The sequence below is a fragment of the Cenococcum geophilum genome, assembly GCF_001692895.1.
Source record: "Cenococcum geophilum 1.58 unplaced genomic scaffold K441scaffold_8, whole genome shotgun sequence".
Lineage (NCBI taxonomy): Eukaryota > Fungi > Ascomycota > Dothideomycetes > Gloniales > Gloniaceae > Cenococcum > Cenococcum geophilum.
This window is the reverse complement of record NW_027137566.1, coordinates 2,759,028-2,786,348: the sequence shown is the minus strand read 5'-3', so window position 1 is coordinate 2,786,348 and position 27,321 is coordinate 2,759,028. Positions and strand designations below refer to the sequence as shown.

The 27,321-nt window shown below is 36.8% G+C and overlaps 1 protein-coding gene across 1 annotated transcript; it reads left to right on the top strand.

Moving 5' to 3' along the window:
* Positions 1-22,587: 22,587 nt before the first annotated feature.
* On the top strand, positions 22,588-22,902 carry K441DRAFT_674763 (uncharacterized protein; the record flags this gene model as incomplete). Its single annotated transcript, XM_067650791.1, has 1 exon — positions 22,588-22,902. The coding sequence occupies one exon, from the start codon at positions 22,588-22,590 to the stop codon at positions 22,900-22,902; it is 315 nt and encodes a 104-aa protein (XP_067507628.1).
* Positions 22,903-27,321: the final 4,419 nt, after the last annotated feature.

The window sequence follows — 27,321 nt, the reverse complement described above, 5'->3', positions numbered from 1 at the left end:
AGACACTATTTCTAATAGGATTACCCTAAGCGGCGTAGAGGAGGGCCGTAGAAATCCTAAGTCCTATAAGGTTAAGCGTCATATAACCTTATTATTAAGCCACTATCCCATAGTCAGCTAGCGCCCCTATACGTTTTAGCCTAGTTAGTCTTTAGGCCATATCTTTAAATAAAGGCCTCCTCTAGCACCTCCTATGCGTAGGGGAGAAAGTAGCCCTTTCCTTCCTTTGGGAGACCGGTAATTAACCGTATAAACGCATAAAGTAGGTAGCTAAGGTAGGCTCCCATCATTACGTCCCATATTCTAGCATCCACCCGTTTAATTTAGGTCTTCTTAACGCCGCCTAAGCTTGGTATACCGGACGCTCTACTTATAGGCGCTATAGGTCTTCTCCTTTAAGTAAATTCCTACCCCCTAGAATATCTTTTTATTCTATTTAAACTGCGTATAATAGCTTAGCGGCTATTATAGTACTTTAATACTGCTAAGGAAGACGTATAGGTTATAGTAGTCTTTTAGCTGCCAAAAGGATGGAAAGCTCTTAACACCGTCTTTACCCTAGTAGTTAAAAAAGTAGAAGGCTACTATAGAGAGGGGGTAGAGGATAGGGTTAGCGTTCTATATATAGCCTATATACTTAACCTTACCGTACTAATTCTACTTCCCTTATATTATTGATATAATTATATACGGCGCTAACTCGTCTAGTTTAGGCCCTTTGTTCTCTAGTTTAATAAAAATAAGGTTAGTAAGCTAAACGTCTTATCTACTTTTACTATAGGTAATAGTAGTATAGCCTAAGGAACGGGTTAGAAAACGGCAGCTATATAAACTAGGTAGGGTATATACAAACCTAATAAATGCTTAGCTGTAGTTTAAAGGTAAGACTTAACTAAACCTAGTATCTTAGAGCCCGTCTTCTAGCACTAAGTAATTGCCTTTTTAAGCCCTTTAACGTTATAGCCGCTAGTAATTATAAATAGGCCTTAATTAATAAAGTTAACGCGTTAAATCCGGTCCTTATCGCGGCGGACACTATCTAGTACTGCTAAGAGCTTCGCCCCCCATAGTAGCTATAAGGTCTTACCTTCTAACTACTATATATAAAGCTTGGTAATAGCGGAGACGTAGCTATTTATAACTAAGTATTAGACTATCTCGTTAAATAGGGCGTTTAGGGCCTCCTTATCCCATATCTCCCCTTCCTCCTTTATAGCTTCCTCCCCTATACCTACGGCTACCCCTACAGCTACCCCTACGGCTGCCCCTACGGCTAACTTCCCCTCTAGCTGCTTTGCCTACTTAACCGTCTTCTGCCTCTTCTTTATCCGCTCGCCATCTTTCTATATCTCTTTCCATTTTAACTTCCGTTTTTAATAGCTAGCAGCCCATAATTTTTAGTTAATGACTTACTACTCTAAAAATAGGTAAAGCTTATCTTCTATTACCTAGGCGCCGTCTATATTACCTTTTAGTCTTACGCACTAGTCTTCCCACTCTTTTTACTTTAGCTTATACGTCCTTATAGTATTCTTTAAGCGCTAGGCCTTATAAATATCATATAGCCGTGCTATTTAGGCCTTAAATTCGTTCTGGAGGCTATAGGAAGAAAGGAAGGAAAAGGCTAGGGGGGCTTCCTTTAACTGTAAAGTAAACCGTAGGGTAAGAAGATTTTTAAAAAACTCTATCTCTATAAAAGGTTAGGGGGAAGACGCGTAAGCGCGGCGCGGGTATAGGTAAATAAAGCCACTAAACGCGTAAATATTAATAGAGGAGGAGAAGAAGAGAGCTCTATATTATAGAATTAGAATTATAGTAAGCCGTTCTATATAAAACTAGAAGCCCCGCACAAACTAGGAGCTAGCGCAGGCACGAGAATAGAAAGAGGGTTAAAAAATGGATTATTAAGGCGATAATAAGGTCGAAGGCGCGCGACAAGGTCCTCTATACTAACCTAGTACTAACCTAGGCCTTAAAAACGCGTCTAAAAAGTAGGGGCCACTACTAAAAGGGGGGGGTGATATTTAGACGATATGTCGCGGACCTTAAGGGGTCGTGCGTAACCTAAGGTTATGCTAAGCCTAACCCAGACCTCCGATACCTAGCTATAGTTTACCGACTAATGCATAAATAGACCACTAAAAGACCTTTAGAATTGATACCTAAACCCGAAAGCAATTAAAGGCAAGCAGCTATATATCCCACACCTTTCTACTCCTGCTAATATTTATAGATATCCTATACCTTCTTACCCACGACCTTATATACCCCTATCGCCTATTTAATTCCTAACCTTTATACTCCCCACCAGTTATAGGATATCTATGCCTAATAGGGCTGTATATTTAGCGTCCTATAGCCTTAATATTCCAAAAAGTAATTAGCTATTATAAAATATCCTATAATATTAATATACGCCATATTACTACATCTATCCGTAGATATAAGGGCAGCGTTCCATATGCCTACTCCCATTATACTATAAATAAGTCATAGGGTCCGTATAGTTTGGGATCCGCTAGGGCATCGCAACCACCATTATACTAATATTATTTTTTATTAATATATTAGCTCCTTACCTTTAAAAGGTTTTCCCCTTAATATAGTCGACTCTTTTCTAGAGATACTGTCTATAGTTCCTTCCTAATAGCTCTATCAGTTAGTAAGGCAGCAAGAAGTTAGAATAGAATTTAAAAGATTATTTATAAGATTCTAGCGTAGCTATATATATATTAATAAGGATATTACGCGCAATAAAGGTCGGTTAAATAGTAAGTCTATATTATAGAGACCAGGGCCACGTAGTTTGAATCGGATTGCCAATAGGTGCCCTCCTCTCGCATTTAAGCTGTGTGGCAATATTCGCATACTCTAAGTACGGGCGCTAAATTTATCTAATTTAATTAGCTAGCCCTTATTATAACCTAAGGACCCAAATTAACGTTATAAGGGATAAATCCATGGCAGCTCCTTAGGCCGATTTAGGTCTTAATACCTCTAAGAGATAAGCATCTACTAACTATTGCCACCTACCGCATATATGCGTTTCGGAGATGCACCTTTCTAAGCCGTAACCAGCGTATATTTCGCCCCAAATGCTATGGACTTTGTTTTGATATAACCTAATCCTCTTTACTAAATAGGATACTAAGGGCTGTATATTCTATGCAGTCTATATATCCGCGAATGATATTAGGAGGGGTAAGGGTGTGTATTTAACCTTTATATTATATACCTCACTTTTTACCTTTTAAAGGTCCTATAGTAGTATAAAGTGGGGAAAGGCACTGCTCTATATTCAAAAAGTAACCTAGGGTTTATACAATTTATAAAATTTAAGGTATAAAGTGTGGTATAGGTAATGAAAAATAGATAGTTAGATATTGCCTAGTATTGGTTTTTAAAACTTGGGAGTGGAAAGGGTATATAAGGGAACTAAATTAGGAGAATAAGCGAGCCTAGTTCTTAGACTGGCTATATAGGTTTAGATCCTTATAGGTTAAGCCCTAAGCTGCATTTCACTAAGACAAGAAGTGTCGAAGTAGTGCCGATTACTACCGTATTAGGGTTAGATTAGAGGTGTCTATAACTTATCCACATATATATATAGCCTTATTTTCTTTAAAATCTTCACACAAGTTCTTCTTTCCTAATATCTGCGTACGGACTTCTAATTAATAAAAAGTCTTGGGGCCAGAAATAACGTTAAAACAGCAGCATTAGGCTCTAAGCTTATCCAATTCCAAAAGTAATAGGTAGCAAGTAGCTATATAACATATACCTCCCTATAGGCAGTCCCGTAGTCCTAGCTTTTAACCCTTTATGCTATATAGCCCTTTAGAGTGCGTCCTTATAAATAAGGAGCAGCTCACCAAAGCCTTAATACTTTAGATAGATATGATTACTCCCTTACCCTTCTACCAATTACCGTCGCCCGCAGCACCTGGGATAGCTCTATATATATATACCAGAACTAGGCCAAAGCATACTACTGCTAGTAAGCCATTTATTATATTACGAGATTATATAATAAAGGCTGGGCCTTAGTTAAGTCTGATCTTTATTACAGTATAAAAGGCTATTAATAGCCTTACATTTTCTCCCCTAGACTCTTTACATTTCAACTACAACCTATAATAGCAGTAACGCTAGTTATATATGGTAATCCTAACGGTAACGGCAAGAAACTATATAATTTTTTAACCTTATACCTACTAACGCTCTATTTCCCAGTAGCACTTAACTACTATTAGTTTTTTAACGGCGCTTAACAATGTTTAATTCGAACTATCCTCCTATAACTGTAGACCGCCGTCCTATAGATGCCGAGAAATTAAAACTTAAATTAACGGGAATATAGTACTCGGATCTTAGAGATGTTAAATTCTCCTAGTTTATAGCTCCAAAATATAAAAGACTCGCCCTATTAGCCCCAATAGAAGAAATACTTTAGAACCTTAAGATTAGCTCTAGAGAACTTTATTATAGGTTTTTAACCAGGCCTTATAGTCTTAGGGTTAAGGGTACTAAGGCTAAAGAATTTAAATATCTTATTTTAGCATAAATTATCCTTCCTTTTAAACAAAAGAAGAGTTTCTAGGAGGTTATTAAGGGAAGAGCTCCCAAGTGGGCTAAAGGTAAGTTTGTAATCTATAGGATATTTATAGTTATAAAAGAATACTTTAATAGGCTGCCGGACTTTAACTAAACTATATAGGGGATGTATCCTAGGCGTTTTATAAACCTATTTAAAGTAGAAGCTTTAATTACGGAATTAGATAAGAAACTGGTTTTACTTAAAAGAGGCACTGCTTAAAACAGTAAGCGATTTATTTATATAAAGCGACTGTTTACTCCAACCAAATGCAGTTTAGGTAGTAGAAAAATTATATTATACGAGTTCCATCCATTGCCATTCCCTATTAGTAAAGGGTCCCTAGGACCCTTTTCCATATCTAAAGCGATATATATTTATAGGTACTAGAGACAAAATTTCAGAGAAAATACGCCAATTCTATTAATAACGTGCTAGAGGATTCGACGCTTAAAACATAAGGACGTTATCCATTCTAGTAGTAGTAACTTATTTGCCCCTAACTATAAGAAACTATAAGTACCCCTAACGAGCCGAAATATTAGAAGCTCCTTAGTACGAAATGCCTTTGTTTATAGGTAACCTTCTAAAGACTAAGTGCCCCTAAATAGCGGTATTAGCCTTAAGTGTGTATCGGTTCCGGCTTTTATAGGTCTTCGTCTTACTAATTTATAACGCTAACTACGGGTCACGTTTTTAAGGCAATAAGGAGGCCGGCGTATTGTTAGAGAAGGCAATTGGTACGCAAAACTGCGAACTATAGCCGTTACTATAAGGCTGCCAATCCTAGCGTCGCCCCCTTTACTTAAAGGCTCCTATAAGTAATTTATATCTTCCCTTAACTCTACCGCCAACCTAAAAAATTTATTACGTCAATAGCCGATCTATTAAAGGCTTATTATATAAAGCATTTAAGAACCTAAGCGAAAACGGCCGTGGCTACTACCGTAAACAACCTTCCCTACCCATCCCGTAATGGGCGAATATTCTAGTAAAATAACTAGCTATTTAACCATGTTAATCTTAAGCACTTATTAAAAGTGCAGGAAGCGGTATTAAATCCCTAGGGAGAAACTATCCCTTTCCGAAATTTTTTATAAAAAGAGGCGCTTCGCAAAGCGTAAGTATTAGGCTGTCTTCAGAAACCTAGCTTAGCCCCTTTTCCTTTATCCGCTCTATAATCCTTAGTATTTTTTCCCTAAATAGAAGCTAATTTATCTTTATAGGGAATCTTTAGCTAATTAGACACGAGAAGCCTCTTATACACTATCCGATATAACTACAGGAGGTAGTTTAATACTTAGCCTAACTTAGCTAACACTTAAAGACAAGAATAGTTCTAGTGGGAACGGCCGAACCCCCTTAATGTATTAACCTAGTAGGAAACGTGCTAGCTCTGGCGCGCAGCCTATAGAATTTACTGTGCGAACTCTAATCCACTAGGGCGGCCTAAAGCGTGCTAAAGTTGGGTATAAGATTACCAGCGAACCGTATACGGACGACTCGGCCAGTAATAGGTGGTCCGTTTAAGCGAACTACTGCTACCACTCTGCCTATCGGCGACAATCTAGGACCTATAGGTCGCTATCTTATTATAAAAATCCAAAGCATAGCTTGGCAAGTGGTTTACTATTACTATTTAATATATAGCCAACCTGCTAATAACTAGATACTATTAGAATTAACCGTTTTAATCCTCAATATCTAAACCTTCTACTTTAACCCAACTCACGCCCTATTTCTTAAGAGCAGCTTATATTAGAAGTAAAGTCTATATATACTAGTCTTATAATAGTAGAAAGAAAATGCATTTATATGGATAGAGCGTAGGCTTCTGCCGCTTCCAAAACTGAAGGAGATTTTAATTCTAAATTAGCAAATGATTACTGGTAAGCATTGATTGCTCTATACTAAACCCTACTTTATAAGCATTACAACTTCTTCTTAGCCTCTTAACATCCTTCTACTTCCCCTGCATTACGTTATCTAGCATCTAAGTACTTTATGCCTACTAGAATGTGGAAATACGGTATCCACTCTTTCCTTAAGCTATTACGTCGTCAGCTGCCCAAAAGTTTGGATTATATACTCGCTTTTATATACCTTACTTATTAGATAATGGCTCTTCTTTATAAGACAGTGCCTATATTTTAGAATACTTAGATCGAATGTTTTAATAATCTTAGTCGATATCGTATAGCTATTGAAGATAAGGACCTATATGACCGCGAAACCTAGGCAGGTGTTGTACGTTTCTAGTACAGTAAAGCTGCTAATAAGAGCCCTTTTGTAGGCCGTTTATACTACTACTTAGCCGTACTAGCGCGACCTAATGCGCTCTAGTAACTTTACTACTATTTATAGTCCTTAACTTACGTCTAGCCATTTATAAGCGCCTAAGAATCTATCTTAACACTACTAAATCCGATCCTTAGACGTTCTAAAACGTTATATCTATACTCTCTACCTATAGATATAAGTTTCATTAAAGCTTACGGTATTCTCTTTAGAAAGCTACCATTGGAAGGCTTTAAAGAAGCTCTCGCATTGTTTTTAAGACAATTAGATAACTATATTAGGCGTATAACCGCTAAATAGAAAGAGTAAGGTGTCTATATTGCCGTTACTAATATTGCTGAACTTTTTAATTACGGCTTATAGAACTTAATCCTTAGGTATATCTTCCAGTTATACGCTAAAAAGTCACTCTATAGCTCTTACACTAAACAATTATCAACTCCCTTAGATAATAATTTAAGTCGTTTACTATCTCTAGTTTCCCTAAAACTAAAACACTCCTCTAACAAAGAGCTATCGGCTTAGCTCCTTAAACTATCCTCTAATTTCGTATTCTCCTATGCTTATTATCTAACATTTTTAACTCTAGCTCTGATTCTTCAGCGTATTAAGGACGGAATTATTCTTCCTTATATTTACGTTTTGTTTGCATTCCTTTCCACCACTATTTTAATCTTGTACGTTAACGCATCGTTATGCGACATCGCCCCCTAGTTGGAAATTGTTGCTTTCCTTAATACGTTATTAAAGTCTAAGAGATACAGCCTACTTGTTATAAGCGGTCTGTTCCCTAATTAAGGTCGAAATAACAGCCATCCGTTACCGGAAGATTACCTCATACGTAGGCAAGTTTGGAGTCAGTACTATTTCCTAAAATAGTAGTTTAGTAGTAAATACAATAAAGAGGAGCGCTCTCTTAAACTCGCCTTAATAATTAAATTAAGAGCGGAGCGTATTCTACGCCTTAGTTAATAAATCGCATCTATAAGATTAAAGGCTATAATTAAGGACTTTTAGCCTAACTTCATTTTAGTATAAATGCTAGATATAGTATAACCAGACATCCAATACGTAGTCTATGTCCTCTGCATTTACATAAGTCCGACTAGGGTATAAAACTAATAAAGAGGGTTCTTATTCCTTAATGTCGAACATTAAGGTCACTATTAAGTACTACCTTATAACTTACACCCTGTTTCTTGCCATCGTATATCTTACTATCTATTTTCTATTACCTATTTATTACCTACCACCGACTAAGTGGCAATATCGACCTAATAGCGATTAAGTAATAGTTCTAAATCGTTATCAGTGTCGTCGTTAGTCTTTTACCCCAACGCTATATATTGTTACGGCTCGTACAAATGCCTCTGAACCGAAGCTTGTAGAATGCTGTATTATGAAGATACTAAGCTAAAGAGTAAAGAAGGTTGAGGAAAGGACACGTCTATATATAGGCGCCAAGTCTCCAAGCGAGCCCCTGACTAGGGTCTGTAACGGTACCGTAACATCACCCCCTCCTTTAAGAAAGCCTGCCCTCAGGCTTTATATAAGCCCCTTATTAGAAAAAAAAGAGAAAAAAAAGAAATTTGGCATCTAGGCGCTTAATCGCGATGCCGGTTAACCTAGGACTTGCAGCAGTCCTGTAGCTCCTGCTACTGTGGAGGTATATCACTATACCTAGTTAACGTGGGGCAGGCAGCCGTCCTGCAGCTCCTGCTGCTGCGAGAGGTATATCGCTAGGAGCCCTCCGTTAGTCGTCGTTCCTCCTCTAAAACTCTGGTACCTCCTAGCTCTACTATCCCCCCTTTTATTATAGCGCGCCCCAAGCTATAAAAAAAGCCCCCCCTAATCCCCCTCTTATAAAAAGGTAGGTAAAAAAGTTTTAATAAGGGTGGGAGGGTTAGGGAGTTGTAGCTCGCATGCATATCAGCACGAGCTCTTATCCGTTCGGTAGCAGTACGGTGCTAGTAATAGGTTGTTTGGGTAGCAGTATAATGCCAGCAACGGGGTCGTATTCTAGGGAGCAAAGCTCTACCTAGTTATGTTCGGGTCGCAGGCGTATTAGCGCGACAGGTTGTTAGGGTATAGTTCCGCAAGCATATCGGCACGGTGTCTTATCGGTGGTGGTTCGCAGGCGTATTAGCGCGGTAACTTATTAGGATTATAGCAGTACGGTGCTAGCAATAGGCCGTATTTTAGGGAGCAAAGCTCTACCTTATATACAGGTGTTACCGCAGGCGGAGTAGCAAAAGTCGGTTGGCTGTAGGTAGAGCAGCAAGGGTTGGCTAGCTGCTGATAAAGTAGCGAGGGTTAGTCGGCTGCAGGTAGAGCAGCAAGGGTCTATTATAATAGCAGGCATATTAGCGCTATTATTCGGTCGGGTTTGCATTTAAATTACGTTCGGGTAGCATTCGAATCGTATTTGGGTCGCAGGCGGATTATAGGCGTAATAGCACGATCGGTCTGTCGGTTAGACTGTAGGCGTAGCAGCATAGTCGTTATTAGGTTATAATAGCAGGCGTATTAGCGCTATTATTGTCTAGTTAGTTAGCTATAGGTAGAGCAGCAAGGTATTATCTAGTTAGGTAGTAGTACGGTATTAGCGTTAGGTAGTAATAGTAGGTCAAACATTCGGAGCTTAATTTATTAGTTGGCCAGTAGATCGCAGGTATATTGGCACGATTAGTTAGTCGGGTATATATTTAAATTACGTTTAGGTTATATTTAAATCGTATTTGGATTATAGGCGTATCAGCGTAATCGTTTAATTAATTAGCTGTAGGTAGAGCAGCGAGGTGTTAATTCTTATAGTAGTACGGTGCCAGCGTTAGGTGGTAATAGTAGGTTAAGTATAGAGCTCGTCTATTAATAGGTCGTAGTTCCACAGGCGTATCGGCGCGAAGCTTATTAATTCGGGTAGCAGTACGGTGCTAGCGGCGGGGTCGTATTCTAAGGGGTAAAGCTCTCCCTTATATATAGTTGTTACTGTAGGTAGGGTAGTAGAAGTCGGTTGTAGACTATAGGCAGAGTAGCAATAGTCTATTATAGTACTACAAGCAAGGCAGCAGAAGATGGTTCGCCGCAGGCGGAGCAGCGGAGGTTAAATTAGTATTAGCTGCAGGCAGAGCAGCTAGAGTCAATCATAGTGCTGCGAGTAAGGCAGTAAGGTGTTGGTTAGCTATAGGTAAAGTAATAGAGGTCGAGTGGCAGTACGGTGCTAGCGTTAGATAGTAATAGTAGGTCAAATATAGAGCTCGTCTATCGGTTAGTTAGGTAGACTATAGGCATATCAGCACAATTATTTAGTTAGGTTTGCATTTAAATTACATTCGGGTAGCATTCAAATTGTATTTAGATTGCAGGCGTAACAGCACAATTATTATCTATTCGGGTAGTAGTACAGTACTAGCAATGGGGTTCGGCTCGCAGGCGTATCGGCACGAGAGCTTATTAATTGGGTAGCAGTACGGTGCAAGCGTCGGATCGTGATAGTAGGTTAAGTATTCGGAGCTCGTCTATCAGTCGGTCGGTAGATTATAGGCACATCAGCACGATCATTCGGTTAGTGGATTATAGGCATAACGGCACAATCGGTCTGTTAGTGGATTGCAAGTATATTAGCACGATTGGTTAGTTAATAAATTACAGGGATATCGGCATAATCATTGTCTGGTTATAATAGCAGGCGTATTAGCGCTATTATTTAGTCGTACTATAGGCGTAGCAGCACAGTCGTTATTAGGTTAAGATAGCAGGTATATTGGCGCTATTATTAGTTAATAGATCGCTGGTGTAACAGCACGATCGTTCGGTCAACTATAGGCGCAGCGGTATAGTTATTGTCTATTTAGGTCGCAGGCGGTTATATCGGCGCGAGAGCTTGTCTAAGCTCTACTACCCCCTCTAATATGGCGCGCCCTAAGCCATAGAAAAAAGAAATATAGCTCGCATGCGTATCGGCACGAGCTCTTGTCTATTCGGTAGTAGTACGGTGCTAGCGTCCGATAGTAGATAGCAGGCGTATCGGCGCTATTATTGGTCAATTAATTGCAGGCATAACGGCACGATTAGTTAATCGGTTTGCATTTAAATTGTGTTTAAATCGCATTCGGATCACAGGCGTAACGGCGCGATTATTATCTAGTTCGTCCAAATCGATTTCGTTATCGAAGCTTATATAGCTTAGTATTAACCTCGTTATTAGAGTGTATAAATGCTTAAGGTAAAGCTTATATAACTTAGTATTAACTATAGTCGTTCCTTAGTATGCGTAGCTTAGTGTTAGTTGAAAAGGATCACCGTAGGTGGAGAAGAAGACAATTAAATCGGTTAGGGAGGCAGTTGATTGTCAATGAACTTATACGGTCGTTGTTAAAGTTATAGTTCGAGACGTTGTTAATATTTAAAGGTATTAAAGAAAGGGTGTGCTTTAATATTTAAGAGTAGTTAATAAATAGCAGGACATGCTTTTATAATGGCGAGCTGTCTTATTTATAAAGGTCGTATAAATAGCTATTAAGAGAAAAGCGTTAATAGTTTGTATAAGGTCGTAGAGATAAATAGGCTCATCTACAGAGCTATTAGAGAGTGCTATAAATTAGAATAATTCTCCTAATCTATTCTCCTGATTAAGAGTGCCATAAATTACTTAAATTCTCCCCTAGGTTCCTAGTACCCCTATATATAGGATGTAGATATATTCGGCCGTAAGATTAAGGGACTACCTAGGTCGATAGTAAGGTTCGGGTTAATCGCGTATAGTGGTTATTAATGAGAACTCGATGGGTGTCTATAAGGGCGTTTATAGACAAGTCGGAGAGTCGTGTTATAGGCATATTGGCGCAATAGGTTATTAGGTTTGCTTTTAAATCACATTTAGGCCGCATTCGAATTGTATTTAGATCGCCTTCGGATCGCAGGCATATTAGCGCAATTATTAGTCAATCAGACTGTAGGTATATTAGTATAGTCGGTAATCAGGTTTAGAGGTTTAGGGTAATAGTATAGTGCTAGTAAGTCCTTCCTAGTTAATTTCGTCTCTCCTTATACGGCTCAGTATTAATTAGGGTGGTTATCGCAGCGTAGTAGCCAGAGGATAACGGGTAGAATTTGTTCTAGAGGACTTCGCGGACAATATGCACCTACCGCCTAATAACATAGCGCGGGTTATAAGTTAGCTTGTCTTAGCTATTAGCCCGAACCTAATATATACTAAAGGACTTCGCGGATAATATACACTTACCGCCTAATAGCACGGCTCGGGTTATATCTCGGCTTATCTTGGCCAATACTATAGGATTAGTTCTAGGCTTAGTAACAGAATTACTAATTTCATTCCTTATAGCGTTAGGCTAAGTCTTAACCGAGGTCGTCTCTACAGCTTATATAACTCCATATTAGTCGAAAAGGTTAAGAGGGTTCTAGAGAGCCGCGCTTAATCTAATAGGGTAGTAGTAGGCTGCAAGCCATCGTGTCCTTAGCTATTGATCGTAACTATAAAAAACCTTCTAGCTGCTTAAATACCGGCTCCCGGTTTAATAATAGCGACTTAACGCGTTAACAACGCGCAGCTAGGGGTGTTTAACGCGTGTCCTCTTAGAATACGCGGAATAGGGGTGGGAGATTATCCAGGCCTTCCTAGGCGAGGTAAAGAGGGAGCTCTAAACAAATGAAGTCCCCCTAGGTGGGTGAGCTTAGTATAATGTTATGGCTTATACAAATGCCTCTGAACCGAAGCTTGTAGAATGCTGTATTACGAAGATACTAAGCTAAGGAGCAGAGAAGGTTAAGGAAAGGACACGTCTATATACAGGCGCCAAGTCTCTAAGCGAGCCCCTGACTAGGGTCTGTAACGGTACCGTAATATATATATAGAGAGCTTCTAGAGCTAGCTTTAATCGATAGAGTTCTTCTTAGTGACTTGTCCGTCCGACACTTAAACCGTATATTACTATTAGTTAATACAATAGATATAGATTAAAAGTCTGATAATATTTACGATATCAATGGCGACTTACTAGAGATATGAGATTATAAAGCTAAACGAATAAGTCTTTCTAGTTAACTGTAATCAGCGCTTAAAGCTTAGAATCTAAGCGCTACTACGGCTTAGAGCGGTCATGCGCCTATTCCTACAAAGGCGGCCAATAGGATTTTACTTAGGAATTACACCATAAGATAATACTGCGTGTCTTCTTTTAGTGCTCTATTAATGGTCTTATAAACTAGGTTATAGTATATAACACCAATCTACTACTTAATCAACAAGACGTATTTTAGATACTACTTAAGGAGGGGGATTAAAGCGTTATAATTCCAAATGATGGTGCGTAGCCACATATAATGTTAATTTGCAGGCGTATCTAACTAAAATGTCTAGTTATCGCTAAGCTCCTTATACTATTAAGGAATAGAGATTTAACAGGTATAGCTGTATAAGATACTCTTAGTAGCACCAGGGCTGCTATTATAGAAGAGAAGAAAGTGCGAATTGCTACCGCTACAGATAGTAATGTTACTTAGCGGTTTATGGATAAGCAGATAGGCGATTATATAACAGAAGGAGGGAGAAATTTAGTTGAAGTTATTATTAAAGTAGCTTATAAGGAAAGTGGTTTTAACTAAGAGGCCTAAGGGGACCATCTAGGAGTAAAACCTGCCGTTCTTGTTACCAAGAATAGAGCTATAAGACTTAAAGCTGCCACGGCGGGGGTTACTACCGTTACTATGTCTATAATTAAAGGGGTCCTAATTGTATTAAGGAGAAAATATAACCTTGAAGAAAATATCTCTTAAAAGAGCTTAATAATAATTTTTAACTGCCGATTTTCTTTTAATAAATAGTCACTTGTGGGAAAAGCGCTAAGCGTTAGTAGGAGATTTTCTTTAAGCAAGATCTCTGTTTCTCTATAATGAAATGCAAGCTACGCGAGTACTCCGTGCATTTCTAAAGTTAAACCTCTACTATTTACAATTAGAACACCTAACTCTATACATTCTATTATAACTACTTACTAACCGCGGTTAAGATCTAGGATTATATCAGACGCATAGACACTACTTTAAGTAGGACAGACTATAGCCAGTTAAGTAAGTGAAGGGTAATACTTAAAGAAGGTCGTTAACTGATAATACTAGTTTATCCCGTACAGATATATCCAGAGGTCCTAATAATAATTTCATCCATTAGTTCTTAACGATATATTTATTTATAAGCAGTAATAATAATTAAATATTTTAAAATCCTTATAAATATATATAGGAAACTTAAAGCCTTATAGTATAGTAAAAGGATACTAAGGTGTATATATAGTATTAATTATACGCCGCTTATTTAAATATATACGCAAGAGTAGATAGCAAGTAATAAGAGGAGGGGACTTAAAAACAATATCGACTACAGCAAATTGCTATAACACCATTCCAAGACCGGTGATATAGCCTCTATATACAATATCGCGATTATTTATTTATATCGCAATAAATCGGCTCTCTTATAAATACGATGCAATAAGTAGTTAATTTATTCATTTATTTATTATTTAGACCCCTAGATATATTAAGATTGTACTCCTTTCTTAGGATTTTAATATACTATAGCACTTATGTTAGTAATAACGCCTTTAGTCTTCGTAGAGGGAATCTATACGTTGTTTACGCCCTTTATTACGTCTTCTTCTATCTAGCTATTTATATATTCTTTAAACAGTATCTTAAGCACTCTCTAGTACTAGTGGAGACTAGATTTCTTCCACACGTAAGGGAAGAAATCTAAAACCCATCTAAAGAACACTATATAATGTTCTGTGGTTAAAGATTTTAGAAAGTTAATAAAGCTTTAGTTAATCTCTCTGCAATATCTAATTACTAATAAGTAGGATTTATAGGATAATAAGCACTTAACTTACAGCTTCTATTTCTTCTATACTTCGCTTATAATGGCCTTAGTAGTATTTATAGGCTCCGCTTTAACTAGACCTTATAGTGCTAGCTTTTTAATAAGATTTTTATAATAATCCCCTACGTACTTAACCCTCTTTTATTAGGGTTTCTGTCTTTAAACCTATATTATTATCTTATAGGCCTAACTGTGGGTAGTAATATGCTAAAAGGAGGGCAAGGGCTTAAGTAATAAAAAGGAAGCGGAGAAAGGTAATGGAGTGGCGTAGGGCTATAGGGGGAGAAGTACGACGATTATAAGTAGAATGGCGATAGAGGGCAGCGAAGTAGCTAAGGAGCGGTTAAGAGCAACTAGAGCGTATAAGATGGAGGAGTGAAGATATACGCTAAAAGAATAAAATAAGGAAAAAGGTCTATAGTTTAGGCTAAGAGAGTTACGGCGTTAAAATGGGAATAGGTAAGTCGCGAATAGGGGTAGTAAAGAAGAGGCTGGCGTAAGTATTTATACCCTTTCTCTATAGTGCCGACTAGGTCGACTTTTAAGGACCCAAAGGGTAAGCGCTTTAATAGCTAATGTGGTGGTTTTATAGGTTAGGGTAATAAGTAGGGGGTAAGGGCGGTAATAGGGGTAATACGCCTAAGGGTGGCAAGGGGTTACGGGGTTTAACGCCTTAATTTAGCTTAAAGGTAAAATTATCGGGCACGAACTACAATTCTATCGTGTAACATAGTGGGATTGGTAGATTTTAGCTTTAGAGCTGCGTAATCCAGGTGATATAATATATAAGTATTAGGCTATATCCGAATTCTTGCCGTTTAGAGCATTTTATTTAAGAAAAATTAAAAAGTGCCTTCTACTAAGTTCGGGTTAATATTCATTTCTTACTCGCTAAAAGAGGATAGTATTATTAATAGAGAGCTATTCCTTTAAGTCTTATACTATTCCATCCCAATAAGTAAAATCTCCAGATAGTGCTCTCGCAAGGCTATTTTGTGTATATAAGATTTAACTTAAACTAAGCCATTGCGAAGGGGATATTTTTCTCAATGCTACTATCTCCTAGGAATACCACTAAATTATAAGAAAATGAGAATATTATAAGTCTCGGCTAGTTTAAGTAGGCTATTTCTACGTCTTGGTTATTATAGCTTAAGGTTAGGAGGAAATATAAGCATACTGGTTAAAAGGTCAAAGGAACCCTTTATATCCTGCTCTTTTAATAATGCTAAAGTATCTATTTCACTCTTAATATTGTAGGTTATTGGACAGTGCCACCCAATAAGGTGCGATAGCTATAAAATCTAAATAAAGGACGTAAGTTTAAGAATACGTATAGCTTGGCTAAACCGCGATCTATTAGAGTTGGATATTGTAGAGTATCTATATATTAAGAACCGCCTAACTACGCTAAGGTATAATAGGAGGATAAGGTAGCTAAGAGTTATTTTTAGAAAGCTTATCTGCCAATCTAAATAGCCTAGGAGTTTACCTATTTTAGGGTTTACGTTATAGTAAAAGATAACGGTCTTAAGACTAAAATCGGACTTAAGTATCTGCCACCGTTTAGCAATCGCTAGCTCTGGTTATTGCATCTTATACTTTATTATATTCTACTAGGGTTAACTAGTTATCTATAAACTTAGCGGGTAGACTCTTGGTAAACCTTTCTATCTAGGACTTATAGGACTATTCGTAATTAAGTAATAAGTTATAATTAAGGCGATACTAGTAGGACTAATCGGTTATAAATGGTCTATATATTTTTGGGCCCAATAAGCGCATATAGTCCGTTCAAGTGCATTAACCTTCCTAGCATTTTGCTGCTTTATCCCACTTAGAGTAGGATACCTCTCGCTAGGGGAGCAGAAACTCTTCTTTAATTATTCCCACTAGCTTAAGTAATAACTTGTTAATATAAACCTTAGGTCCTTAGCCGAACCAATAACAAAGTTATAAAGTAAGAATTGCGGAAGATCCTTTGGTATAGGCTTTAAGATACACTTTAAGTTTAGTAATGCTAACGGGAAATGCCCATATAGTTTAAAAATAGGTTATTTTAAGTTTAGTTAATAGGGTAATATTTATATAGATCCCTAGAGACCGCTTAATTTAAAACCTAGCTACCTACATCCTATTTTAGCGATCTCAATACTACCAGAACCGTTAGTGCAGGTTCTGTTATAGCGTAGGGTGAACTATTTTAATCCTGCCAGGAGGTTAAAGCGTTAGTTAGCGTATAGAAACGCTAAGGTTATACTAACCGCGACTAGGGAATACTCCGAGTTCTAAAATACGGAGCTGCCGGCGACAATTATATTATCTTCACTTGTCATTAAATTAAGCTAACTGCTATATTTATAGTTGACTAGCGACCTAGCGTTTTATAGTAGACACTAATTGGGTTCTTAAACGTCAGCTATATATAGCGTATTAAAATCTAGATTTGGCCGCGTAATATACCCTATTATAGGCTTAAGTTCATATAAGCGAACCTACTATGCTACTATGGTTTTCTAATAACCGAACGTTTATAGTGGGTTATTCTTCCTAATAATAGGTTCTTACTATACGGCGCGGTTAAGAAGTATGCGACGCGTTAAATGTAACATGTTCTATAGTCTAGAAATAAAATTTAAAGCTAGCAGTATACTAATAAATAGACCGCTACAATTAGCTAGGAGTGGAATAACGAAAAAGATATACAATACTAGATATGGCGCGAAGCTCTATTATTAACCGAGAGTTTAGCAAAATTAAAAGGGCTACTAAAGACCTCCTAGTACGTTAAAGATATATAGCTTTAACCACATCTAACTAAATTTAGGAATAGGTAAAGGCATTCTGTACCGATAACCTTTATTATATTTACGAAAATAAGGATGTTCTAATTAATATAGGGGTTAAATAGGACAAGGTTTAGAAGGGCCTAGAGAATATTTTTTACGTATTTTAATAAATACACGGGAAATCCTAAGCCGCGTAAAAGATGTGGTAAAAGAATATTAGGTTCAGCGTCTACCTATCTATGTATTTAGAGGGTTTAATATCCAGACTTAATTAAACTTTCCACTAGCAACTGTAACCAACTTACTGTTAAAGAGTTGCAAAACCTTCCTTATACCTTTCGCTTTATTCTTATAGATAAGGTTTGCAAGGACGGATTTATCTAGATTAAAGTGCCTATAGAACTATTCGACTTTAGCAGAGCGCATAAAAGTTTCCTATTAGTGGATTTCGAAAGCACTATATTCCAGCTTTACCATAACAACCTCTTAAAAAAGTCTCTAAACTCTATAGTCTATTAGGTAGGCCAAGGTAGGCCCTATAAAAATCCTCTTATACCGGATATAAAGGCGCCTACTCTATATAAAGATCTACCTTCGTTACCGACCGCGCAGTCTTAAGGAGATTAGCTAACCGAATTAATTGGAGGATTGCCTATTAATATAGACTACTATATATTTAACGCAAAAGACCTAGAGACATAAGCCTTAATTAGCTTACCTCTAATACCTCTTTAATATAATAACCGCTTAATGCAAACAGCCCAGAAGCTAGAAGGCATACACTACCCCTATGCGTATATCAGCCGAACAATATCGCCGTTTAGTATGCATATTAAAGATGCCGGTCTTAGCTCTATTAATCTCCTCTATACTAGCTCCCTAAAAGTATAGATTATTATACCCCTATACTATTCCCGTCTCCTTAAATCTAAGCTAAAAGAGACCTTTTATAGCATTAAGTCTTATACTTAATTTATCCGCCATTTAGCTCCTCTTATTACCCTATTATAATTGCTAAAATAGAGTATTAATTTCACTATTATCTATTAAGAACCCGGGCAGGTTATTAGAGTTCTAGAAGATATATACTACTTTAGGCTAAACCTAGGTCCTAATTGCGCCAAGGCTATTAACTTAACACTAAAAGGCGACTAGTAAGCTTCTGTTAGTTACCAATTTTGCTCGAAAAAATATACGGAGGATACATATATTAACGTATAAGATTTGTCTATCTTACCCAGCAATCCAAACCGGGAATTTTCTCTATTATTTAAAGCAGATACAAGGCCCAGACATAATTAAGTAGCTATAAATAAACGTAAGAATAATACAATCTCGGATATAGAATTCGACGATCAGCTTTTAGAAATGCCTAACTTAGCTAAATTAACCGACTCGGATACTCTTAAGCGTAAGTTAAGGAAAGCGTTTAAACTAAAAGATTATAAAACTCCTCCTAAAGTAGTCTTGTCTGCCGGAGTTCCTAGTATATAATTTACTAATATAGACGCTCTCTAAGGGTCCTCTAAGCTTTCTCCATTATTTAAAGAACAATCCTATACCTCTTCTACTTGTAGGTTAGGCATTAAATCTATAATAGACCTCCATCTTATAGATACACTGATATTAAACTCTATCCTAGACGGTAGTTCTAAATACCCCTTACCGAGATCCTTAAGTATGCCACTACTAGATTGTTCCAAAGAACTACTAACTCTAGATAACGACACTATTATGGATGCATATACCCTAATATTAACGGTTATATCTATAGACTTTATAAATACCTACTACTAGACCCTAAAGTCCGAATACTGCGTTAAGTAAGCGTTAGGGCCATTCTTAGGAGGTAGGGAAAGTATGCTTAAAGCAGGCCATAGATCTTAGGTACTAGGAAGAAAGAGAAAATATATAATAGACGAGGGCTTTTCTCTAAATATATATATAGTCTCACCGATTTCAACTACTAGTGACCGTTAGATGTGCTGCCTTCGGGCCTCCACAGTGGCTGTGGGCTATAAAGAGCATCAAATACTATGTATTTTAAAAATGTAGGATAATTATCCAAAAGATTAAGCAGATGGATGTGTGCTTCGGATAATTTAACTCATATATAAGATTAGGAAACTAGCAATTCTTAGGTATCTTAAAGATGCTATACGTTATATAGAGTCTTATACACCTATAAAAGATATAGTAAAGAGTATAGACGGTATCGTGGAGTTATATCTTATAGCAGAAAATTCCAAACGTAATATTAGTTTGAATTCCTTATATAAGCATAGGTCCGCTCTTTATTAATACTTTTAGAGCTTCTTTAAGGAAGTTAAAGTAGTAAAAAACTAACGGGCCGAGTCCCGGAGTAAGATTAGGAAAAAAGTAACTACTATAGTCTATAATACGGTTGTCCCTCGCCTGGAAAAGCTTTACCTATATAACAACTATAAGAAATTAAAAGCTAAGCTAAAGAAAACTATTACTAAAGGACATGCACTTTATTATGCCCTCTTACACCTTAATTTAAGTTTACTTCTACTATTTTTAGGCCACCCTTTAACCCCGCTGTTACTTAATCTAAATTTAAATAATCCACCAGGCTAAATCTCGTACTTATTATATCAATTTAAGAGACATTAGTTAGTAATCCGCTCCACTATAGGCTATAGGAATTGCTAACAGTACTAGTTTATTCTAGCTTAGTTACCCCAATATAGGTAATAAAAAGATTTGGGAGTACCTTAGAAAACACCTAATTAAAATGTTACCTAGGTTAAAAGAACTTAATCTAGCTAATGTTCTCGATATTCTTAATGGCTTATCCGTGGCTTCTACTAAGGCCGATATTAATATCACAAGCAAAATGAGGTTGATAAATTGCTTAGATAAGGAAATTATAATAGTGTAGCGGGGAAGGGGAATTTAGGGCTTATTTTAATATAACTAGAGGAATTCTTATTACTATACTAAAATATTCTTTCTATCCTTTGCCTATTCTATAATACGGTGCATACTATGTTCTAATAAAGTAAATCTTTACTCCATTAAATTATATCTCTCATTTATATTGGCACTCTCCCATACTAATTAGAGTTTGCTTCTATTATTCCCAGGCTATCCTTTAACCCTATTATTGCTCGACCTAAATTTAAATAACCTACTAAAGAAATTTCGTACTGGTCGAATCGATTTAAGAGACACCAGTTAGTAATCTACGTTACTATAAACTATAAGAATTTTCTAACTGTACTAGTTTATTCCACCATTCTCTTATCACCGTATTGCTTACCACTAGTTTCTATTACCTATACCTACCTTATATATATAGAGAGCTTCTAGAGCTAGCTTCAATAGATAGAGTTCTTATTTTATTATCTAGTTCGACACACCCCAATATAGGTCACGAAAAGATTTGGGCGTATCTCGGATTATACTTAATTAAAATTTCACTTAAGTTAAAAGAACTTAATCTAACTAATGCTCTCAATGCTCTCAATAGCTTATTGGTGGCTTATACTAAGGCCAATACTAATATAGCAGGCAAAATGGGGCTAATAAGTTGCTTAGATAAGGATATTACAATCACGTAGCAGAAAGGGAGATTTAGAGCTCGTTTAAGTAGCATATATTTCGCACGTTATTATATACGGTATTATTGTCTATCTACATATATATGGCTATAGGTAAACGATTTTATGTTCTACGTGCTATAGCAAGTAAAGTAAGAAGATTGCCTAGCGCCTAATCTGTAGGCCGGTGCGTATAAATTAAAGAAAGCAGTTTATCTAGAGCTGGATTTCTAATATTATCACTTATTCCAGTAATTGCGTTCTAGAGGAGAACTAAAAATAGATCGGCTTGTCCAGAGTTGTATATAGTAATTGCATTAAGAAGTCCTTAAATAACTGTATTACCTGCTAGTGGTGCTACGGGTGTAGGTAGGGGTGTAGGTGTAGGTATAGGCGTAAGCGTAGGCGTAGGTGTAGGTGCAGGTGCGGGTGCTTAATTAAAGTAGCCCCTAGTTAGATTTTAATATACTCTAGCTGGATTCTAATAGGCTGGATTATAATAGGTTAGATTTTAATAGGCTGGGTTTTAATAGACTAGATTTTAATAGGCTGGGTTTTAATAGACTGGATTTTAATAGGCTGGGTTTTAATAGACTGGATTTTAATAGGCTGGGTTTTAATAGACTGGATTTTAATAGGTTGGATTTTAATAACCTCTAGGATTTTAATAGCCTCTAGGATTTTAATAGCCTCCAGCTGGGTTAAAGTATCCCCTAGCTAGATTAAAGTATCCCCTAGCGGGACTAGGGAAGCCCTAGGCTGGGGAGGTATTTACCTAGCGTATATTCTGCCTAAAATGGGCTTATTATCTATCTAGGGGCCAATCAGATAGTATACTCTGTCCACTATTATAACATATACTCATAACTTATTAGCGAGCTACTATATCTAAACAGAGCAGTGTATTTACATAGTCACTAAATATAAAGAATTCATACTCTTCTCTATTCCCTACTTTGACCTACGTCCAGGTAGCCCTTCCAAATGTAATACTAGGGCGTCTTCTTAGGAACCCAACTCCTCGGACTACTGGATTTTCCCCACTACGTTATATCTCTCTTAGGGTTTCTGCGTTTCCAACATTTATATATATTATTCGCTGTGCTTCGCGGGCCCATAAAATAAAGTTTAGTGCGATGTTAAGTCCTCCTAATATTATGTCCGTAGGAACAACATTAAAAATCAGCGTCCCTTATTATCGTCCGTTATTCTTAAAGAATAAATAATATAAGTCGTTATCACTTCTTGTTTGTACTAAGATTAACTCTCTCTAAATATTTTAGTCCTATACGAAAAAGCAATTATTACATACTCTCCACATTAGATCGGCGCCTTAGGGAGGTCCTATCCCTAAAGGAGGAGGAGGTACCTATTCTAGGGGTGCGCCATAATTAGATGGAGGCTATTAAGGAGGGATACCTTAATAAGGTGCGCCATAAGATGGAGGTAGAGGCTATTGGGGGGGCAGAGGCTGTTAGGGGGGCAGAGGCTGTTAAGGGGGTGGAGGCTATTAAGGAAATAGAGGCTGCTAAAGAGGCGGAGGCTGTTAGTGGGGTGGAGGCTATTAGTAGGGTGGAGGCTGCTAATAGGGTGGAAGCTATTAGTGGGGTGGAGGCTATTAATGGGGTTAGGGCTATTAAGGAGGTGGAGGCTATTAAGGAAGTAGAGGAGGCGGAGGCTGTTAAGGAGGTAGAGGCTGTTAAGGAAGTGGAGGCTATTGAGAAGGCGGAGACATATCCGGTATTACTAAATTAATCACTATTAGACTCCTCTAGTACTAGTATGTTAATATAATTAGGATAGGGTGCCTAGATATTAACTAAGATATTTTACCTTCCTAGTGACGCGTATCTTTAAAAGAGTCGTTATAGATTAAGTTTTTGCGGTTTTAAAATAGATCGTATAAACCTTAAGTAGGAAGAGATGGATAACCTAATTATTGGAGCCTATCTAATACCGTTTATAAGATAGGGGTTAGAATATTTATATTATTCTTTTAAATAAGAAGTTATAAGTATAACTGAAGTTCTTAGTAGATTAAATTAGAAGTTAGGTAACTTATAATAGCGTCTAGTAGCTATCTTTTATATATAGGCCAGACATTAAGATCCTTATCCATAGTACGCCTATATAATAGACAAGGTATATTATTATCCTATAAAAGTGCCGTAACGCTTAGGCGAACAAAACACTCCCTATAAAATTTATGCCTATAGAGGTTAGGCCTAAATACAGGTTCTAGGTTATCTATAAGTGCATATTAGCATATAACGTACTATAGTTCTTCTTCTTAAGGTGGCCTTTAAGGAAGCTGTTAAGGAAGCTGTTAAAGTGGCTGCTAAAGTAGCTGTTAAAGCGGTTATTAATGTGGCTATTAAAGCGGTTATTAATATGGCTGTTAAAGTGGCCCCTAAGGAAGCTGCTGCTGCTGAAGTGGCTACTAAAGTGGCTGCTGAAGTAGCTGCTGAAGTGGCTGTTAAAGTGGTTATTAAAGTAGCTGTTAAAGTGGCTATTAAAGCGGCTGTTGAAGCGGTTATTAATATGGCTGTTAATGTGGCCCTAGGGGAAGCTGCTGCTGCTAAAGTGGCTGCTGCTGCTAAAGTAGCTGCTGCTAAAAAGGCAGGCTGACTTCGGGAACAATTTCTTTAGGAACATTTTGCTCTACTAGGGATAAGATATATCCTAGATTTTGGCTTATCAATTAGTTACTTAGCCTATTAGTAGTTGCCATCTTATTGTCAATATCTTTAACGGTAGTAAGATTTCGTCCCCTTCCCTAATCTCTAGTTATTGTAGATATAGACTATAATTCAGAGCTTCCAGTAGCGTCTAGCGGGATTTTAGATTGCGAATTGACTTATATTAGTTAATTAGTTACAATTAGATTAAATGCTTTAAATATAGGTAGTTCTGCTAATGCGCCTTATAAGGTGGAACCTCCTACAGGTCTACTAGCAAAGAGGTTGGGTAGATATAAGGCGGAGTCTAGCTGTTATAAGGTAGAGCCTAGCTGCTATAAGGCGGAGCTTAGCTGCTATAAGGTAAAGCTTAGCTATTATAAAGTAGAGCCTAGCTGTTATAAGGCGGAGCCTAGCTATTATAAGGTAGAGCTTAGCTGTTATAAAGTGGAGCTTAGCTGTTATAAGGCGGAGCCTAGCTGTTATAAGTTAGAGCTTAGCTATTTTAAGGTAGAGCTTAGCTGTTATAATTTAGAGCTTAGCTGTTATAGGGCGGAGCTTGGCTATTATAAGGCGGAGCTTAGCTATTATAAGGCAGAGCTTAGCTATTATAGGGTAGGGCTTAGCTATTATAAGGCGGAACTTAACTGTTCTTATCTAAAGTTACGCCTAAGTGCGTTAGGGTTAGGAAGTCTAAATAAGCTCCGTAGAACCCCGTCATAGTACCCTCCACTTCTTAATCCTAGCGTCCATGCTGGATAAGCTAGAAGAGATCCTCTTTTAGGCGTTTCTCCTTACTAAGGAGATCTAATAAGAGATTCTTTGTCGTCGCCGCGTATATATAGTCTTGGGGGAGTCATATTAGGGAAATAATAATTGTCTTTAGTTTAGCTGATTTGCTCTAAAATAAACCTATATTTATAGTTCTTATAGATTATAGAAATTAAATTTAGAGTATAGGTACCTTAACAGTCTTGCTTCTAAAGTGAGAAGGTAGGCTTAGTTAACTAAATTTAGAAAATACCCGTATAATTCTCTACTGTTAAAACTTAAATTATATTAAATTCTATGTTCTAAACTCGTTTACCTTAGGGGACAATAGTAGACACCCCCGACGATACGACTCCTAAGCCTCTTTAGCCGAATTTGGAGCATCTATTAACTCCTTTTCTTCTATTATAGTATCCGGGAGCTAAATGTAATCTAGATATATTAATATATTTCTAAACGTGTATAAAATTCACTTACCGGGCTGTAAAATAGCTCTTTTTAATTCTAATAGGTTTTGATGTATTTGGTTAACCTCTAGGCTAATCTATACAATACAATCTTCTAAGCACTTTATAGTTTTATACTTGCTTAGGTAGCAGCGGGGCTATCTCCAATTTAGTGACCAACTGGAAAATAAATCGATAGCTTACTTTAGCAACATCTATTGCAATAATACGATTTATTTAAAAAGATGCGAATATTTATAATAAAATATAAGTTTCTAAACCTATCATTATCGTGTTTAAATACGCGTATAAGTACAGTGCTTTATATAAAGCAATAGTAAAATATAAGCCCCTAGGTTCTATAATAAACGTATTTAAAGACGCGTATAAGTACTTTATATAAAGTATGGGATAAGATTTTTAATAGCACTAGGAGTATACCTAAAACAGGGGTAATATAGAAAGCATTTTCTGCAACGTAGGAGGTTTTATTAGTGCCTTCTCATTTTATATAAATTACGTCTTTTTAACCCACTTCTATAAGCTAAAGATTTAATTCCTTGCGAAATGGATCCTCAAGACGCCGCCTGAATAAAAGAGTTAGAGACCTTTCTTAAAACTAATGCACTTCCTAAGCTTTCCAATGACTCTAAACGGCAGGAAATGTTGCTTTAGGATACAATTTCCATGCTAAAAACCCCCTGCAGCTCTCCTATAACGTCAATTACAGGAGCAATTATTAACTCTTAGCTCCCTACAACAATGGATATAAATACATCTCTGCCGCATTTTATACCGCTTGAGGACGACCAATTCTTTATAGGGCTTCTTTCTAATCCTAACCTTCCTTAGTCCTAATTCAATATATTTGGCTTATTAGATATGCCGCAGCTATAGGATATAACGGATAATTTGTCGCTTCTAAATCCAATATACATTTATCTAGGCATTTTCCAGCAACCTATCTGCTCTAAGTTAAGTTTAGTATCTTTAGTTTAAGCAGTTTAACAAGAAATACCAGACCCTAACTTTAAAGATGCGCCTAGTCGCAAAGAATTATATAATTAGTACGTTTACCTACTAGCTTAAATTCATAGTATTACTAAAAGTTTTATAGAATTAAGGCATTAACTCTTAGATTATTAACTCTTATTAGTCAATTATAGGTACATAAAGAGTATCTGTAAGGTATATAGATATAGAGTCATACTATTAGCAACGGTATTATAATACTAAAGGATAATTTACGTTATAAAGAGGGCCTATAAGCCAAGAAACTGCGCACCTGAGCTTAAATAGTTGTATTATACTTATACGTTTTATTTTATTATTTTATACTATTAAGAACCGGCAACGGATATTAAAAAGTAGTTTCCTAATGTAGATTACTAGCATTTCTTATTATCTTGGAAATGCCTTCGCCAAATTAAATTATCTTGTCGTAATAGAATTTAGCTACCTCCGAAAGAATGCTATTATATCTTTCCGTATTATAAAGTCTTTTCTCCGCAATTACTATTTCTTTCTATAATAGTATTTCTCTTTTCTTAGCGTTTTTAATATCATGCTTTAGAATAGCGTTTTCAGCTTAAAGCTTTACAATAGTAACGTAAAGAGTATTAGAGCCTGCCGGCGCAATCTCCTAGAGTAATTTCTTTCCTTTAGGGATGGCTTAGAAACTTAACCCGACGCTATAATATAGGTCTTAATGCGCTTTAGTTAAGTATTTACTAATCTGTTTGGTAAATAAATATTTTTTATTAGAAGAGATTTCCTAGTTATAGGGATCTCGGCTTCTAGTTATCAACTAGACATTCTAGGGTAAAATATTAATATTTAAAGCCTCCTCTAAAATTAAAGTTAGTAAAACCAGATTAAAAAAGGCCTTTATTAACTAATATGTTTAGCAAGCTAAGCCCAACACTGCTCTCTCTAGTCGATTTTACCTTCCTTTATAGTAAGTAATCGCGCGCCCTTATATTATATACCTAATAGCTCCTATATATATACAGGCCCTAGTCTAGGAACAGACCCCTATAAAATTTAATAGGATATATCTAGGGGGGATAGGCGCCTGCAAATATTTTCTAAAATTAAGGCATTAATAAAATAAGTGTTATATTTATAAAGTAACCGAGGATTACTAATCTTAGAAGTTAAGTAAAGATGTATTAAGAGTATCTTTAAGAGATTTAGGTATAGAGTTATAATATTAGCAATGATATCACAACGATAAAGGAAAATTCACGTTATAAGAAGGGTTTACGCGCTAAAGAAGT